General features: G+C 35.0%; 1 protein-coding gene across 1 annotated transcript in view; it reads left to right on the top strand.

Annotated features, from left to right (window-relative positions):
• The window catches only part of LOC108734026 (protein dachsous), a 411,826-nt gene that overhangs the window by 377,102 nt on the left and 16,650 nt on the right, over positions 1-18,074 (top strand). Inside the window, exons 5-7 of the mRNA XM_018465413.1 lie at positions 166-344; positions 456-872; positions 1,437-1,875. Coding sequence (XP_018320915.1) covers positions 166-344; positions 456-872; positions 1,437-1,875 — 1,035 coding nt within the window. The remainder of the gene's footprint in view (positions 1-165; positions 345-455; positions 873-1,436; positions 1,876-18,074) is intronic.

Below are 18,074 nucleotides of genomic sequence, written 5' to 3'. Positions count from 1 at the left end.
GTCAGATAATTTTCAACTCAATAATTTTTCAGTTAATCATCCTTCATGCTCGACGGACGCTGGCCCGTAACTCTGTACTAAGTTTTCATTTGCTTTTCTTATTGCAACCATTTTCTGATTGAATGTTATTTGCTTTCACTACAAGGATTGACTTCTTTGTTCCAGGTGGACACAGGTCGATTCGCTACTCTATTTATTCCGGAGATCCAGATGGATTTTTTCGCATCGATCCAGTCAGTGGTTCAATACGCACAGCTCGAAATTTGGAACATGAAAGTAGAGCAAGTGTTTTATTGAACATCCAAGCCACTAGTGGAGATCCACCAGCATATGGTCATGCCCAGGTAAAACATTTACTCTATTTGTAGACATTTTTTGCAAAGGTCGCAATTGAAGAATGGAAGTAGTGTCGATATATATATGTTTCTGAGTTAGGTATTTTTTTATCCGTCCAGGTTAATGTCGATATTTTGGACGTCAATGACAATGCTCCCGAATTCGAATCCAATACAGTTAGAATATCGGTCCCCGAAAATGTGGAAGTCGGCGTTCCACTTTATGCAGCCAATGCAAGAGATAACGATTCAGGTCTAAATGGGGCGGTTCAATACAGACTGGTGAACACAGGATCCAGTGCTGGTCTTTTTGCCATCGATCCAAAATCTGGCCACATCACTATTACACGATCCCTAGATTATGAGTCCACTCAAAGACATAATCTAATCGTCACTGCTACTGATAAAGGTGTACCGCCGTTGTCGTCCAACCTCAGCATCATCGTCGAAGTCCAAGATGTTAACGACAACCCACCAGTGTTTGAACAGAAGGAATACACTGCGAAAATATCAGAATCGTTGCCAATCAGTTCACAGGTAAGTTAATAAATTTAAGTTACAGAGCGCCATAAAATAAATAGGCAGCAGATGTTGTGTAACTATCGGAAATGTACAAAAATTAGTTATTCAATCCCAATGAAAATATACCTACGGTAGTAGAAATGTTTTACATTCTTCTTTCAACTTCGGCCTTGTCGAGTGATGATTGATGTACTAAGTGAGGTCAGAGTTCAAGTTATTATAGCAAATGAAGTATTGGCAATCGAACGTCAACGCTGATTTTATGACTTAGGTCAGTGATCTAATATCCGAAGTAAAATCTTCTTTTGTTTTTCTATCAATAACGGTTTTATTATTAAGTCACCCTCGGGAATCCAGGAAATCTCATTTATCATGGGAAAATCGGGAAAATATAACAGGGAACTTGGTCTATTTGAACGATTTTTTTATGTACATATTACTTGTTTGTACTTATTATTAGGGGAAAAACTACAAATCAATTAAGAAGAATTGTTCTAGAAAAAAGTGACCATCTTGAAAAACTTGAATAAATAATTTATTATTAGTGACATTAATGCACGGCTTCATATCTTCTTACAGATACTCCAAGTTACAGCTATCGATCTCGATACCGGAAACAATGCCAGGTTGACATATCGACTGGCCTCGACGAATAATTCGAATCGTTTTTCGAATTCCGTCGATATTTTCGGTATTTTCCCTAACAGCGGTTGGATTTACCTACGTAACAATCTCGATCGGGAACAGAAAGAAAACTACGACCTCATAGTTGCAGCAACTGATAACGGCACCCCGTCGCAAACCGCCACCGCAAAAGTTACGGTAAAAGTGTTAGACGCGAATGACAATGATCCGGTTTTCTTGAGTGATTCGTACGAATTTAGCGTGGAAGAAAATCAACGAAGAGGTGCTTTCGTGGGGGTCGTTTCTGCCACCGATGCCGATATTGGACTCAATGCTGCTTTGAGATACAACCTCATACCTGGAAATACCAGCTTTCAAATCAGTCCAACGACCGGTGAGTAGTTTTGACGTTTTAATCATGCATGCATTTTTTGATTACCTACCTACCAGAAAAACATTAAAAATGATATTCAATATTTATCCGAAATGGGATTTTCGTATTTTTAAAATTCTGTTTGTCAGATCCACTGGTCTGTATAACAAACACAGATACCTATTTTCAGTGGCGCAACCAGAAGGGCTGTAACCAGAGCCTCCCCTCCCCGAGATTCAAATTTTATACTCTCGAATTGTTATAAACAAAACAATTTATTTACAAATGAGATTATTATAACTTCAGAATATGGTTTACGAAAACAACAATGTTTTAATAATTACGCTAAATTTTCTACCCAAGATAAAAATGTTCAGTCTCTCAGAGTCTCTGAAAGCGAGACTCGAGTCTCCGTCTCTCGTCGAGTCTCTCTGGTGTCGCTGAGAGAGACTGTCGAGAGACTGTCAAAAAAACTGTTTAGCGTCTATGACCTATACCTCATTTCCTATCCAGTCTCTGAACGAGAGACTCGAATCTCTCAATAAGTGTTGTCTCGATAGACATGGTTAAAATTCAACATATTTCAGAGATCCCAGTCTTTCTATGAGAGACTCTAGTTTCTTAATTTTCCAGTTTTATTCATTCAGTCTCTCTGCGAGAGACTCGAATCTCTGAATTAACAATTTTATCGTTCGAGTCTCTCATACGGAGTCTGTAAGAGATCCATAAAAACACCTAGGCGATAACTGAGAGACTGTGAAAGACTGTGAGAGACGCTCTCAGAGACGCTGAAAGAGAGAATGGAGAGAGACTGAAAATTTTAGTCTAGGATACAGCAGTAGATGGTCTCCTATTGTGCAATAAAGTAATATTTCCTCCTATTTGTCACTTTTTAAAAATATTTGCAACCCTACTAGTGTCATATTCTACTACAGAGAGATCTCACTCAATATTAAAAGAAGTCGTACCTATCTGCATGACACTATTGGTTAAAACTGGCTGGTAGGGTTGCACTTCTCAATATTCACCACTCAACAACAATTGACATTGAGAAGGTAATTCATTTTTTTTATTGAAAAGCAGAAGATAGATAGAACTACGTATTTTTTAATAAAAGTTTTAAACTATTGCTGTATTGTTTTATTTAAATATTCTATCCAAAAATAAGTAGGTAATAAGTCTATTATTATCTATATGTTCAATTTTTGCTGTTTCACTTTTCGGAAGGGACCACACTCTTCCCAACCGAAGATATAGATTAAGGTAATTCGTAAAATGCAACATATAAATAATAATAGATTTATGGCAACGAATTTGGTTAAACCCAACATAAATTTCAAGTAGGTGATATATTGGAAATTTCAACCAGCTCCCTCCAACCCTAATTTCTGGTGGCGCCACTGTCAGTAAGATCCGCAAAACAGCATACCTCAATGTACACATGCATATGTTTGCTATATTTTCTTTTTATAAATAAAATACATGAAAGGGTGCGGTTATTATATACAATGTAAGATGTAGTTGGACTAATAAATGTATAAAACTGATGCAAGCTACAGGTGGAAGTACTTACTTAAATACTTACTGTGAACTGGAGTGGCAGTCTAATTAAGTACTTATTAATAGTTTTCATCAATCCTGTTTTTAATTTTATTAGCTTGCAAAAAGTTGCTAACTCGTAGGTCTTTTGGACTATTAGGGAGTCGATTAATATCGACGTGGAAACATATATGGTTTCGATAATAATAAATAATTATTAGTTCTTATTTAGTTTTATACAAAAACATCTAACATATTCACAGCATGCAATACAACCTTATCATAGTATATAGTAGGCAAGACATTTATTATTCTTACTATTATTCGCTTATTCGCCCATGACGGTTTCCTTGGTTCCAGTTCCAGTTCGTGATTCCCCTTTTTGGTGGATTTCCAGACGTTTGGAATTTTTATGCTGGCCTGACTGAAGGAATGCGGATTTTTGAAGTTGTATCTATGCTGTTTTTTTAAATTTACTTCGGTATCAATGACCTCATAGTGGATAATTTTGGCTGTATCCCAATCTATCCTGTGGTGTTAAATCCAGGATGTGCTATTCTGGATTTGACTGTTTCCCCTCGTATTGTGTGGTTTCGGTGTTCTTTTATCGGTGTCTTTAAAGGCCTCTTTATTACTTTGTATAATGTGATCCACATTCACGTGGCATTTTATAGATGCATTCTTTTTCACGTGGTAGAGTTTCTGATCTAATCCTTGTTAAAATGTAAAGCCTTTGACGTATAGGATTATGTGTCGGATTTTTATTGTATTCTGCTGTTTTCTTCGACAAAATTTCTTGCTTGTTTCCTTCTCTGATAGTTTCCTCCAATAATAGTTGACGTGGATAGTGATTTTATTGTAACTCCTTCTTGATGGTGTCCATTTCTTGTTTAAAAGCTTCTTCAGTGTGTACCTGACACCTGTATACCTCTAGTGTAGGCGAGAGAGATGATCCCACTGAAAAACCGTCGTCTTTTGTGTGTAGTACTCTCCAGNAGAGATTTGCGGACAATGAAGAAGTAATCGAAGCTGTAAATGGTTATTTTGAGGAGCTTGACGAATCAGTCTATAGAGATGGCATTAATAGACTGGAACACCGCTATGAGAAATGTATCAGCCTTGGAGGAGATTATGTTGAGAAATAAAAAAAAAAAATTTTTAAAAACCTTGTTTTTCTTGGTCAGGCCGGAAACTTATCAATCCACCCTCGTAATTGACAGATATATCATGTTTATTGACAAAGCAGTTGTTACAACTGAGAATTTATTTAACAGTACCATCGATGATGGTACAAATAGCGCGTGAAACAGTCAAATTTATTTTTAGACTGTTTGTTCTTCATTCGGCCAAATATATTTCTTAACTCTTCACGTATTTTAAACAAATATTTTTTCACCGTGGGGAAACATAACATGAGAAATGCACATGTCGAAAATACGTCGAAGAATGTTCGTTTGCATCTTAATCCAATTGTACATCATTTCCCACTTTTCCGTTAATATTTATTCAGTGTACCATTTATTTGTCGTTGTCTTGGGTCGTACGGGTCCTCTCCCGTGGTCACCATTGAAGAGAGGGCCCCATTCCTTGTAAGCCTCTTCAAATATTTATACGTTTAAACGTTTCTAATACGTGGCTTTTCAAATAAAGTAAATGAAAAACAAACAAGTCCGTCAATGGTCGTGTCTTCTTGATCTTGCCGGGTCTGCGCGAACGAAGAAATGAAAAATAAGTAAAAAAAAAGTTCTTCATTTCTTTGTTCTTTGGATCCACATACCCACTTCTAAATTGATTGAAATACGAAGCGCCTTCGTTCTACAGTAGATCATGTGCAAACAAAGCACAATAAAAGGTCCATTAGCAAACAAGAAAAAAAACTTACCCTAGACATCACTTTATAGAGAGACTTTCAGGCGATCAGCAAAAAATGCAGCGTCGCTGAATTTCATTTGGGATTCACAAATTTGTTCGACACGTCTATTTTTTCTTTTATTATTTATTCGTACAGGAGAGTAACGGTCTCTTAATACCGTCAATCAAAGTTCGATTAAGTTATAGTGAATTGTCGATGAACATTGCACTATTTTTAAATTAATGTGGTGAATATAACACACCTTCTGATCAATCATTCGTCTTACTCACTAGTTTTTAAATACGCTTTTTTTATAATATCAAAAGAATGCGAAATACTATCATATATAATGTTCTACCGTAGGTTTGTTTGTATTTATGTCAATCTTGCAGTAGACCGTGGAAAAAAAGCGTTCAAAAATTGCACTTTTCGATTTAAAATTGTCGTAAAACGGGAAAAGGCGTCAAATGCTAAAAAACCTATCGATTTATACGATCGAGGACCGCGCTTTACTGAAAATTTGTTCAATTTTATCTAACGGTTTAAAAGTTATTAAAGATTGAATATGACAAAAATTAATTTTTATACTTGCAGTCGTACCGTGGAAATCTATTTTCTCGCGGAATATATTATCCTTGAACTAACTGAATATAAAAAAAGATAGGGCTATTTTTAAAATTTTGAATTTTTTCGTTTAATTAGAATCATCAATTAATCGATTGCATACACATGCATTACGAAACTATCGCAGAAAATAAAATAGAATGTGCTTGCACCATCGGAAAATAGTGCAACCGTCTAAATATGGATGGGCTCAACTAGTTCCCGAGTTAATAATGTTCAGTCTCTCACAGTCTCTGAAAGCGAGACTCGATTCTCCGTCTCTCATCGAGTCTCTCTGGTGTCGTTGAGAGAGACTGTTAAAAAAACTGTTTAGCGTCTCTGAACGAGAGACTCGAGTCTCTCAATTTTTCAGTTTTATTCATTCAGTCTCTCTGTGAGAGACTCAAATCTCTGAATTAACAATTTTATCGTTCGAGTCTCTCATACAGAGACTGTGAGAGATCCATAAAAACACCTAGGCAATAACTAAGAGACTGTGAAAGAGACTGTGAGAGACGCTGCAAGACTCTGAGAGACTGGAGAGAGACTGAAAATTTTTGTCTAGGGTTACTACATAAAACAGTAGTTGATGACATAAAACACTACTTGATGACTTAACTAATTACTAATTCCCTGAATTGTTCAAACAAGTACAGTTTGTCTTCATTTTAATATTTGTGGCTGTTTTTGCTTTTAGTTAATTTTCTAAATTAAGGTGGTGCAGGAAGTAGAAAGGTAAGTGTAATTAGAAATTCTTCTAGGTATGTGTTTGAAGATTTTTGGTAGTTTTTATTATAACTTTTTTCCCTTTGTTTTATTTCGTCTGTTTATGGCAGAAAAGACAATTGCTTTTTCATGTTAGTTAAAAGACAGGAAATGTAAACAATCTATTCTTCTTAATAGATTTTATGTCCATTTTTGTGCTTAATAATGCACACAATTTATAATGTTTTACATATTACCAATGAAAAGCCATTTGGAAATATTATTTCCGTTTTAATTAATATTCGCGAGTGAACAAATGGCTTTGCAGTGGCAAGTTAAAACACCATTAATATCTTTTGTTTATTGTATGTTAGGTGTATCGTTACTAGCGTTAAGTTTAAGTGAGGTCACTTGGCTAGCCTTCGCTACCGGTTCCCTCGAACTAGGGACATTTAATCCCTTATCAACAATTTGCACACATTCCCCATCTATATTCTATTCTACCTCGAACATTTGTAAACGTCCAGCCGGTTCATAGCGTGTACTTTTGAGAATTTATCATCTTTGCTAGGCCATTTCCTATACTTTTGCATTCAGGCTGTTGACATTAACACTCTTACATACGCAGATAAGTACAGGATTTACGCATTTTATTTAACCAGTAGGTATATAGGAAGCGGCAGAGAAAGGGAAGTCAGTATAAATTATAGTTTAGAAATATGAAATACTGGACTAAAAGTGCAAATATTTCAATTGTTACTATTTGCTAAATACTTTAGTCGATAATGCCAACCTTAGGTTGTAGTAGTTTAGGTCCGCATTTAGGTCGACAATTAAAATTTTGTTGTAAGGACTTTAAAGTCAATGAGAACCACGTATTACTTTCTGATAAATATATTAGTTACATATAAAAATCGTCACAACAATCGCGCTGTTAACTTCATACCATCGAATTTTCATTAGCTGACTTCCGTTGCCTGCTGCGTGCGAACCTATTTTGCGACGACGAAAAAGAAATATGAGTTCAATAATATTGAATCAGTAAAATATTTAGTTCCAGTTCATTCTTATTTCAAACCGAGTTCAACTGAATTTCTTCGGCTTGCGGTTAATGGCAACTGGGGCACTTTAAATTTCCCATTAATTGTCTTTTTGCGGACAGTAATTAATGCCATGTCAGCTTTTAGAACGAATTCGAACGTACGGGTACATGCAGAATATATTATGCGCGTTCATGCAAATGCCTTATCGGGGATTACAAGAGGGACAAACGGAAGAATCGGTAGCGATTTTAACGATAATTACCGCGTTGTTATTTGAGAGTAAAGCTCATTATTTTCGCACACAATGTAATCCAGAAAATGTTGGTAGAGTGTTCGGACGGCGCGCGGGACTACCACATTCCTCTGTTTCTTCTTTTAAAAAGCGGCTTATTCGAGACGCGATCATGGCGAAAGCTCTCTTCCTCGCGCGCAAATACATCCGTGTATGAGGCTAATAAATATCATCCGTGTCGTCTTTGTGTGCTTAGCGAATAAATTATTCCTCTTCCCCCACCACGTTTCCGACGACGACAACAAGAGATGCTACGGTGAAGGGTTGGAGGGGCTTTAAAATTGCTCTCGTGGTCAAGAAGTGGACTTAATTTAACACATATGGGGTGTACAATAATAATAATAATAATAAATAAAATTCAAAAATATATTCCTTTAGCAGATGAAATAAAAGAACACAGTTATATAATTATCCCAATAATAATATCATCGCTAGCCTAGCTGAGTTGAAACTGCATAAGTTTACAAAATACCACAAATGGCGCGGTAAACGCCATCTGTAGTACGACGCTACATTTTAGGATTACGTATGCTCCAACAAGGTCCATTTAAATATATGGATATCTACTTGCTGAAACAAATCCCGGCGTAGCTAACCTCAACGTGATAGGCACGTTACCATAATCGAACAAAATAATTCGAAGTGGTCTGTGATACGATCACGTGATGGGATCACGTTGAAGTTAGGTATGCCGGGATTCGTTTCAGCAAGTAGATATTCATATATTTAAATGGACCTTGTTGGAGCATACGTAATCCTAAAATGTAGCGTCGTACTACAGATGGCGCTTACCGCTCCATTTGTGGTATTTTATAAAACGCGCTGTTCAGACAGCAGATAAAAGTTGGTCTGTGTTCTGTCGGAGCTGCCTGCGACGCGCTGATGAGATCCAAAAAGATCGCGATCCGCGTCTGGCAGTTTCGACAGAATACAGACCACTTCGAATAATATGCATAAGTTTACGTACATAAGTCTACAGAAATCCGTAATCCTTGATACATGCAGAATAGTGCGCAGATTTATTAACAGTACTAACATATTCCCCTTTTTAGAAAACACAACAGGTTAAATACGAAGAGGAGTTTTTAATACTCACCGATCATATTTCAGGGTACGAAGAACCGTTAGCTCGCTAAATTTTAAGAACAGAAAATTGGTTTCCATATCCCAAAAGATGTGAGTGAGGTTCTTTGGCATTAGCCCGTCTTCACTTCCAGTGAAAACTGAGAAGACCAGGAAAATAATAATAAATTATCGTATTTTTTAAATCATGCGGTGTTGTTGATCGGGGTGTAATCTCATTCCAATCAGGAATCCCATTGGGGTATCAAAGCTGCAGCGTAGAACGTTAAAAATTTAATAATGCTGTTAATTTTCTAATTTTATAAATATTCTCAACTACAATAATTTATTCGCTGTATACATAGATAGGATAAATACTGGCACGTAATAGTGGCGCGCCGGGACATGTTTTTCGACCACTGGGACGTCCCGGGCAACACCAGGAATTACCTCAACTAGGTAGATAGTTAATAAATCAATATCTTATGAATTAACGTCCTTCTGTTCATAAAAAACCTTTTATTGGATGCGATATTCTGTTGGAGACTTTCACTTATTTTTTCATTGTCGTTATCTGGTGTATAATAAAAGCTAAAAGTGAAACGCTTCGTATACATGCGCTTTTACGAGTGCACATACGTGTATGAAAAACTTCACGCAAGATTTAAATGTGTAAGAAGAATAAAGTTATAATTCTACTCTGTCCAGGTCGTGATTGATTCACGGCCTTAATGCGGCTTAATACGAGCTATTTATCACATATTAAGAATTTACTCCGCTCTAAGGACGTGATTCACCGCTGTTTTCTCGAATTTATTTGATTTTAATCCTGAATAATGGCCCGGCTTTTTCTCTTACCGGACCCTTTTTCTCCGCTGCTCTCTTTCTGTAATAAGAGCGCTTTGTTTTTTCCGAAAACAATTCGCCAAAAGTCGTCTGCATCTTTATATACACGCGATTCATAACTTTAAAGAACTTAACCGTGTGTTATTACACTAATAAAGCTTAAAATAATAACTGTGTACGCCATTATTCATTTCATACACATTCCATCACTAAACAATTTTAATCTACAACATCGCCATAAAAAATAAAATTTAACTTGGCTCTTTCCTCAGCGCAAATTTGTCTTTCGAGATGGTCATCTGAAATTAATGTACCTAGTGGTATTTCAATGGGGCGTTTTCCGATTTCATGACTAGTTTTTGCACCGGGGGCATCATTGTTGACCAAACTTTCTCATCAACTTTAAATATGTAAGACTCAATTTTAACTAATTTAAGTATGGTGAATTCAATGTTTCTCTCTAAAAAGCATGATTTGAATGAACTTTTCATTGCAACTTCTTTATTTCCAGATCTACTAAGAAAAAAAAGCATGTTAGAATCAATAGGATTAATCATCAAAATCGATTAAGAATTAGCCAAATCAATATTAGTCAACTTTAACACCCCCTGGCGGAAAACATAGCCGTAGAATTAAAAAATGTTGCATTGAAATTTCTGCAATAATCTTAAATCACCCTTCTCGAAGGAAAAATTTTACGTGAGTGTAATTTTTCTTCTTTCAAAAAGGATCAAAGTCAAACTGGTGAAATAATCTTTCTGCAAAAAGCCCTTCACGTTCATTCTGGATATAAGCCTCCTTCGTTTTTCTTCATTTTTTCCAATTATCTGACTTTTGAAGCCAGGTTTTGATGATTATTTCAATGTCATTTCTCCAACACATTAGTGAACGTCTCCGATTGCATTTATTTACTCTTGGACTCCATTCAATCAGCTTGTGTGTTCATTGTCTATCCCTTAATCGTGCCACTTGACCTTTAATTTCGTTATCCTCTCTGTTACCACGTTTGGAACGCCTGTTCTAGCTCTTAGATCTTTGTTTTGTAACTCCACGTGTTAGAGTCCTAAGACTAGTTGGACACGTACCTCCACTTCTTCCTATCCTGAGTTAATCTTCGCGTTTCCCTAAAATTAAAACATCCTACATCCTTAACTATTTGCGAACAGTAATCTAATCTAGGCCTACCCCTGTTTCTGCCTCTAATATCTGACTAGACCTTCATGCCTGAGAAGGTATCTTTTTTAAATTTGTAAATTATTTTTTCGCGAGCATAGAAGTGACTCCTTTTTATTGAAGACTCGACCCTGCGCTATCCTCTGCTTTATATCCCTACTACTCCTTCCGTCCCGACTTATTTGACTTCCTAGATACCTAAATTCAGCCACTTCGTCTAATCTTTCTTCGGCTGAATTCTACCAGGCTTGATAATGAAACATGTTTTCACCTCCAAACATGATACAAATGTACTCATTACAACATGTCTATTATTCAGTATAGTGACTAATTAAACATTGGTGCAGTTCTCTTTCAGAATAAAATTATATCTATATTTGGCAGAACAGAAAGAAGTTGAGTAATAAATTCGGGTAAAGTCATACACACTAATTTACACATACGCAAATACAGACACACTGCACATCTGCAAATGTTGTCAATAATTCTTTGGAAGTTGCGGCACAGTCTGTGGCAAGCGAGCAAGCAGCCTTACAAACTCTTGGCAGAAGATAAACAGCTACAACGAACATCGTTTCGCGAGCGAACACGTCTACAATTAAATACGCCACATCTTTGAATTTCTTCCCCAATAAACTAATGCCCTCGGTATGGTACGTAGGACATAACAGTTTGTTTTGCAAAACGAAACGGTCGTAAAATACAGAAGGCCACGACGCGTTGCCAAACCCTTTCCAAAATACGCGCTCACTAAATTCTAATTAAAGCTTTACCTACCTACATTTACACTTAAAAACGGCTAAAACTAAGGGAACACAAGGACGAGCGAAAATAACTTTAAATTAACATTGTTTAAGCCAGGACAGTAGTATTAGGGATAGATATACAGGGGCAAACATTTTGCATGCTTAGATTTGGGGGTGATGTGGTTGAGGCGTTCAAAATTGACATAGTCTACAATAAAAATGTCGCATTTACTTTCTTCGTTCAAGTCATAAACCACACTAAAGCGGTTGCTAACAGAACGGCTACTTTTACTCACGACAGACATTATAGTACAGTCATTTGGTAGTTTTGTCTGGAATGTTTTCCGGGAGTTTTGAAAATTGGTAATTTTATAGATTTTGAGGTGCTCATTCCGAATTTTCACTTTGCCACCTCTTATTTTTGCCGTTCGCGCCGCCATATTGGAAAAATGGCGCCAAAAAGCAGTTTTTTGACATTATCTCCTTTCTGACTCATTTTACGATAAAAACAGTTAAATACAAAATGAAATTAGAGACAATTACCTACAATTTATGTATCTACTTTTTTTTTCATAAAGTCAACAGTTTAGGCGTACGAGCGCCGCAAAGTGTACTCCAACACGTGTTTTGGTCATTACTCATTATTCATGCAACCTGTGGCATTTAATTTTAACTGATTATATTTGTGAATTATAAAATTAATTTAATTCTAAACTATACTGACCATAGATATTATATTATACTATATTATACAGTAATCGTTTCTAATGCAGTAAACTGGTTTATTTGTGCAAATTCATTGGAAGAAAGTGAAGTGATTGAAATAAAGGAAAAAGGACTAAAGATGGAAGAACAACAAAGCGAAGGAGAATACGCTAAATTTCAGGATATAAAATTGCATGTGGATTAGGCCTATTGGGGATACCACATTAAAAAAAAACGCGCCGCTTACTCTACCTCAAGGTGGTGAGGAAATGAATTTTTTTGGCTAAAATGCGTGTTGGAGTACACTTTGCGGCGCTCGTACGCCTAAACTGTTGACTTTATGAAAAAAAGGTAGATACATAAATTGTAGGTGATTGTCTGTAGTTTCATTTTGTATTTAACTGTTTTTATCGTAAAATGAGTCGGAAAGGAGATATTCTCAAAAAACTGCTTTTTGGCGCCATTTTTCCAATATGGCGGCGCGAGCGGCAAAAATACGAGGTGGCAAAGTCAAAATTCGGAATGAGCACCTCAAAATCTATAAAATTACCAATTTTCAAAACTCCCGGAAAATTTTCCAGGTAACCACTATTTTTCGAACCAAATGACTGTACTATTATAGGGAATATCGTAAACATAGAAAAGAGATGTCACACAGGAACTGCAGCGGACACTATAAAAAAAAAAGGAATAACCTGATATTTTTGAAACAAGGGCACCCTTTTTATGAATTGCGTACGAAGAATCACATTTTTAATTAACTAGGGACTTAATATTTTTTGAACTTTTGCACCTAAAATTATGGTGTAATCTTTCTTTTCCTTGTCAAGCATAAAACAATAATTGTATCTTTAGAAAATACGATTCAATTTATTAATCAATTAAATCACAATATTAATTCAAATGAGTTGATTTAGCCAATACGGAGCCAAATGCGGAATAATTTTCCTGAACTCTTTGTTAATAAGTAGTAATACAATTTTGACAGGATCATAAACGGTAAACAAAATTTACGGCAATCACCGAACGCCTACTGCGAGGCTGAGTGTGAAGACATTCCATCGTGCTGTCGCTAATCAAATTTCTCATTGTACGAGGCATAAAAACGTTATAAGACCATTGCTATTGTGATCTATCTCCGTCATTATTTAATAATGTATTTTATTGCCCTGTCATTTATTCAGCTGTTTTAGCGTTTGATTCGTTATCTAATCGGCACTAAACGTCGTAAGTACACCATCCAAATGAAAATTAATCAAACTGGAAGACACTAATGAGTCGACACTTAGGTACTTTGCAAAAAATGGCATGGGTGTTTACAAAAGTTTATTGTTAACAGTATGAGATTGTTAAAAAATAATTTTTTAAAATGCTCAAGATCAGTTGAGCTGCGAGAGTAGTCTTCCTAATAAATGAAGAAAATTTGAAATTTGGAATGATACTAAATATGTATACACTTAATTTACCTGGAATTGGAGGTAAATAAGATAAATAAGGGAGCAATGATTGAAGGATGAAGAAAGATGGCTTATGTGGACGATATTGTTATGATTTCAATGAGTCATAAAGCTTTAAAGGAGATGGTGAGAGTGTCAGAAGGATATTTACGAAAGATATTTGCGATAATTAGTTGGTGGGTGTATGGGTTATTGAAGGTTTGCTAAACCCCTGAAAATTAAATTGGTATTTTCCAGTGGAAATTTTTCTCGCCCATAATAATCTTTTCTATCCATGCTATATGAGGCATTATACTAATGCGATAATTTGTCAGCGGATCTAAGGGTTATTTATGAGGTGCTAAACCCCTCATAATTAAATTAATATTTTCCTGTGGAAGTTTTTCTTGCCCCACAATAATTTTTTGTATCTAAGTTCTGTGAGTCGTTCATGTAAGGATAATACCCATGCGATAATTTGTCAGCGGGTCTAAGGGTTATTTATGGGGTGGTAAACCTCTCATAATTAAATTAATATTTTCCTGTGGAAGTTTTTCTTGCCCCACAATAATTTTTTGTATCTAAGTTCTGTGAGTCGTTCATGTAAGGATAATACCCATGCGATAATTTGTCAGCGGGTCTAAGGGTTATTTATGGGGTGGTAAACCTCTCATAATTAAATTAATATTTTCCTGTGGAAGTTTTTCTTGCCCCACAATAATTTTTTGTATCCAATTTCTGTGAGTCGTTCATATATTTATTATATAAGGTTATTTATGGGGTGCTGAACCGCTCAGTATTGAATTATTATTTTCCACTGGAAGTTTTTCTTGTCCCACAATATTTTTTTGTATCTAGGCTCTGTGAGTCATTTATAAGAGATATTTACCATTAATGCCAAAAATTGGGAAAGAAAGTGAATTGTTGCTTTATTTGTTAGTAGATTTAATTAAACATGTATTGTATTGTTGATAGACAAACAGTTAATTATTTTAAATGGGTTAAGATTGTTTTTCGTTTTCTATTTGTGTTTCCAAGTATAATTATATTCATGTAGGTATTCGCTTTTTCTGCGAAAAGTAGCTTAAGATAGGAATGATTGGAGGTGCGTGTCCAACCAGACTAAGGATCTTATGATGATAATAATGATGAAACATATGTTAATGTTTCCAAAGCCGACTGTTGAAAAATTGATCCTGGCTTTTCCTTTGTACACTTTTGAGATACGATTGTCTATTTTATTTTTTATCCAATGTACCTTTAAAAAGTAAATCTGATATCTGAAGATCATTAACAGTGAAGTTTGTAGAAGTAAATGTATATGGATGCAACAATGCATTTATTTAAAAGTTATAATAAACAGGTAAGGAGTTGTTGACTGATAATAATGCGTGATACAAGAACCCATTTTCCATTGTTTGCCGCATGATGCATCGACGAGCTGCCCCTTTTAGCCTGAAGCGAAATTTTGGCAACCGATGATCGCTTTACAGTGTTATTATTCATGTGATTATTCTAAATATATGTCCATATAAATCATTTCCGAACATCATTCGTATATTTTTTGTATAAAGTCTCTACAACAAGAAATCTATAGTTTCATATGCGACATTTCAATCCAATTTGATTAGTCCGTTTTCAAAAATTAAATCACCAACCATGAGAAAATAAATTTCAATTCCAATATGGTGTTGTGGCGATTTGATAGTTTTTAAGAAAGTAATTAATTTTTTAGAGTAAGGTATTGAGTGTGTGGTTGTATATATTTTTTGGTATGTCTGTGATGCATGTATTTGTGTGTTTGGAATTTCTGTATTATTGTATTATTATTGTGTAAATATTCTTTTCTTATAATTCTATTTTTATACTTACTCTATTCTATACCTACTCTATACCTATTCTTCAGCTAAACGACTATTTAATTGCCTACGTACTTTGCTATCATCCCTTTTAACAATTCAACTCTGTATACTAACTGCATGACGTCTATAATTCTTACTTTTCCTAATTGCAGTTTTATGGTCAGTTTCTTCGGTGATTTGGGGTCAAACTTAATTTCTAGGTATTTCTTCTAAACTAAATTTCCAGGTTTTACTACCATCTTATTGGTTCCCTACTTTAATTAACTTATTTCTAACTCCTCCTTATCACCCTTCTTACGATCTCTTTTCAAAAACTAAAATCAGTTCTGACTTATCCTTCCTAATTTAAACTTCACCATTTCTACATTCTTAATTCTAGTCTTCATTTTTTTTTTGTTCTTGTTTATTAAAGTTTGTTATCGTTTATTCCGAATTCTATTATTTAACCACCTCAACATCAGAACACACAACGATGAAAGGGGAAGGCGGGGGTTGCATAAAATTGTGCTGTATAGGATTTCGCCCCTCTTCTTAAATATATACTAACCCTTCCATGTTTCTCTGTTGTCCGTATTTTTGAAAGAATTTAATTCCATGTCTTAGAATAGGAACATATATTATTCTGAGGACAACAAAATGAGTTCACGAGAGCTTAAGGCTATCATCGCTATACGAAACGAATAATACATCAATAATCTGTTCAACTCGGTTCTTTCCAGGTGGTAAGCCTCTTAACTCAATCTCTCTACCAAGAACATGTAACGTTCGTGATGGTGGGACACATCAACTATTTATTATGAACTTATTTAATCTTCAGTTGTGCGGTGGGAATTAATCTTATCCGTGGTTTCTAAAAGAAACAACACTATTTGGAATCGAAAAATTTAATTTATTTTTTAATTTTTTTCAAGCACAGCAAATTTTTATTTTTGTATGACGCGTAGTAAACTCTTGTCCCACAATATTTTTTTGTATCTAGGCTCTGTGAGTCATTTATAAGAGATATTTACCATTAATGCCAAAAATTGGGAAAGAAAGTGAATTGTTGCTTTATTTGTTAGTAGATTTAATTAAACATGTATTGTATTGTTGATAGACAAACAGTTAATTATTTTAAATGGGTTAAGATTGTTTTTCGTTTTCTATTTGTGTTTCCAAGTATAATTATATTCATGTAGGTATTCGCTTTTTCTGCGAAAAGTAGCTTAAGATAGGAATGATTGGAGGTGCGTGTCCAACCAGACTAAGGATCTTATGATGATAATAATGATGAAACATATGTTAATGTTTCCAAAGCCGACTGTTGAAAAATTGATCCTGGCTTTTCCTTTGTACACTTTTGAGATACGATTGTCTATTTTATTTTTTATCCAATGTACCTTTAAAAAGTAAATCTGATATCTGAAGATCATTAACAGTGAAGTTTGTAGAAGTAAATGTATATGGATGCAACAATGCATTTATTTAAAAGTTATAATAAACAGGTAAGGAGTTGTTGACTGATAATAATGCGTGATACAAGAACCCATTTTCCATTGTTTGCCGCATGATGCATCGACGAGCTGCCCCTTTTAGCCTGAAGCGAAATTTTGGCAACCGATGATCGCTTTACAGTGTTATTATTCATGTGATTATTCTAAATATATGTCCATATAAATCATTTCCGAACATCATTCGTATATTTTTTGTATAAAGTCTCTACAACAAGAAATCTATAGTTTCATATGCGACATTTCAATCCAATTTGATTAGTCCGTTTTCAAAAATTAAATCACCAACCATGAGAAAATAAATTTCAATTCCAATATGATGCTGTGGCGATTTGATAGTTTTTAAGAATTTAGTGTCTTTTGGTGGATAAATTATATGAGTACCAAGAAAACGCTAATAATAACGAATAACAATTTATAACAATAACAACGAAAACACAAGTAACAAAAGGCACAGGAAAAATGCGACAGACATATACGAACACAGTGACAAAAAGAGCAAGATAACAAAACAGTAATAATAACAAAAATAACAACAAAAATGAAAACAATGTAGAGAATAATAATAGAATAATCGAAGCACTTACGAATGGTGGTAGCGGTAGGCGAGAGACTGTGTCGATAAGAATTTTTGGAGGGTATTTATAGGATAGGGTTGTTAGTAGATTTGATAGAAGGTTCTAGAAGGAAAAGTAGTGAGAGAGAGGGTGAAGACACTAGTTTATAGGAATACATAGAATTAGACAGTACAGAATTCAAGAGAAAGCAATTAAGGGTAAAACCAGATATTAGTATGGGAGTGCATGCAGGTATGGTTGAAGTTGGATTTCCAGGTAAAAGTGATTGAAAGAACAATAGAGTTTAGA

Source organism: Agrilus planipennis, unplaced genomic scaffold (assembly GCF_000699045.2).
Source record: "Agrilus planipennis isolate EAB-ADULT unplaced genomic scaffold, Apla_2.0 scaffold1, whole genome shotgun sequence".
NCBI classification, from domain to species: Eukaryota; Metazoa; Arthropoda; class Insecta; order Coleoptera; family Buprestidae; genus Agrilus; species Agrilus planipennis.
This window is presented reverse-complemented; position numbering and strand designations above follow the sequence as displayed.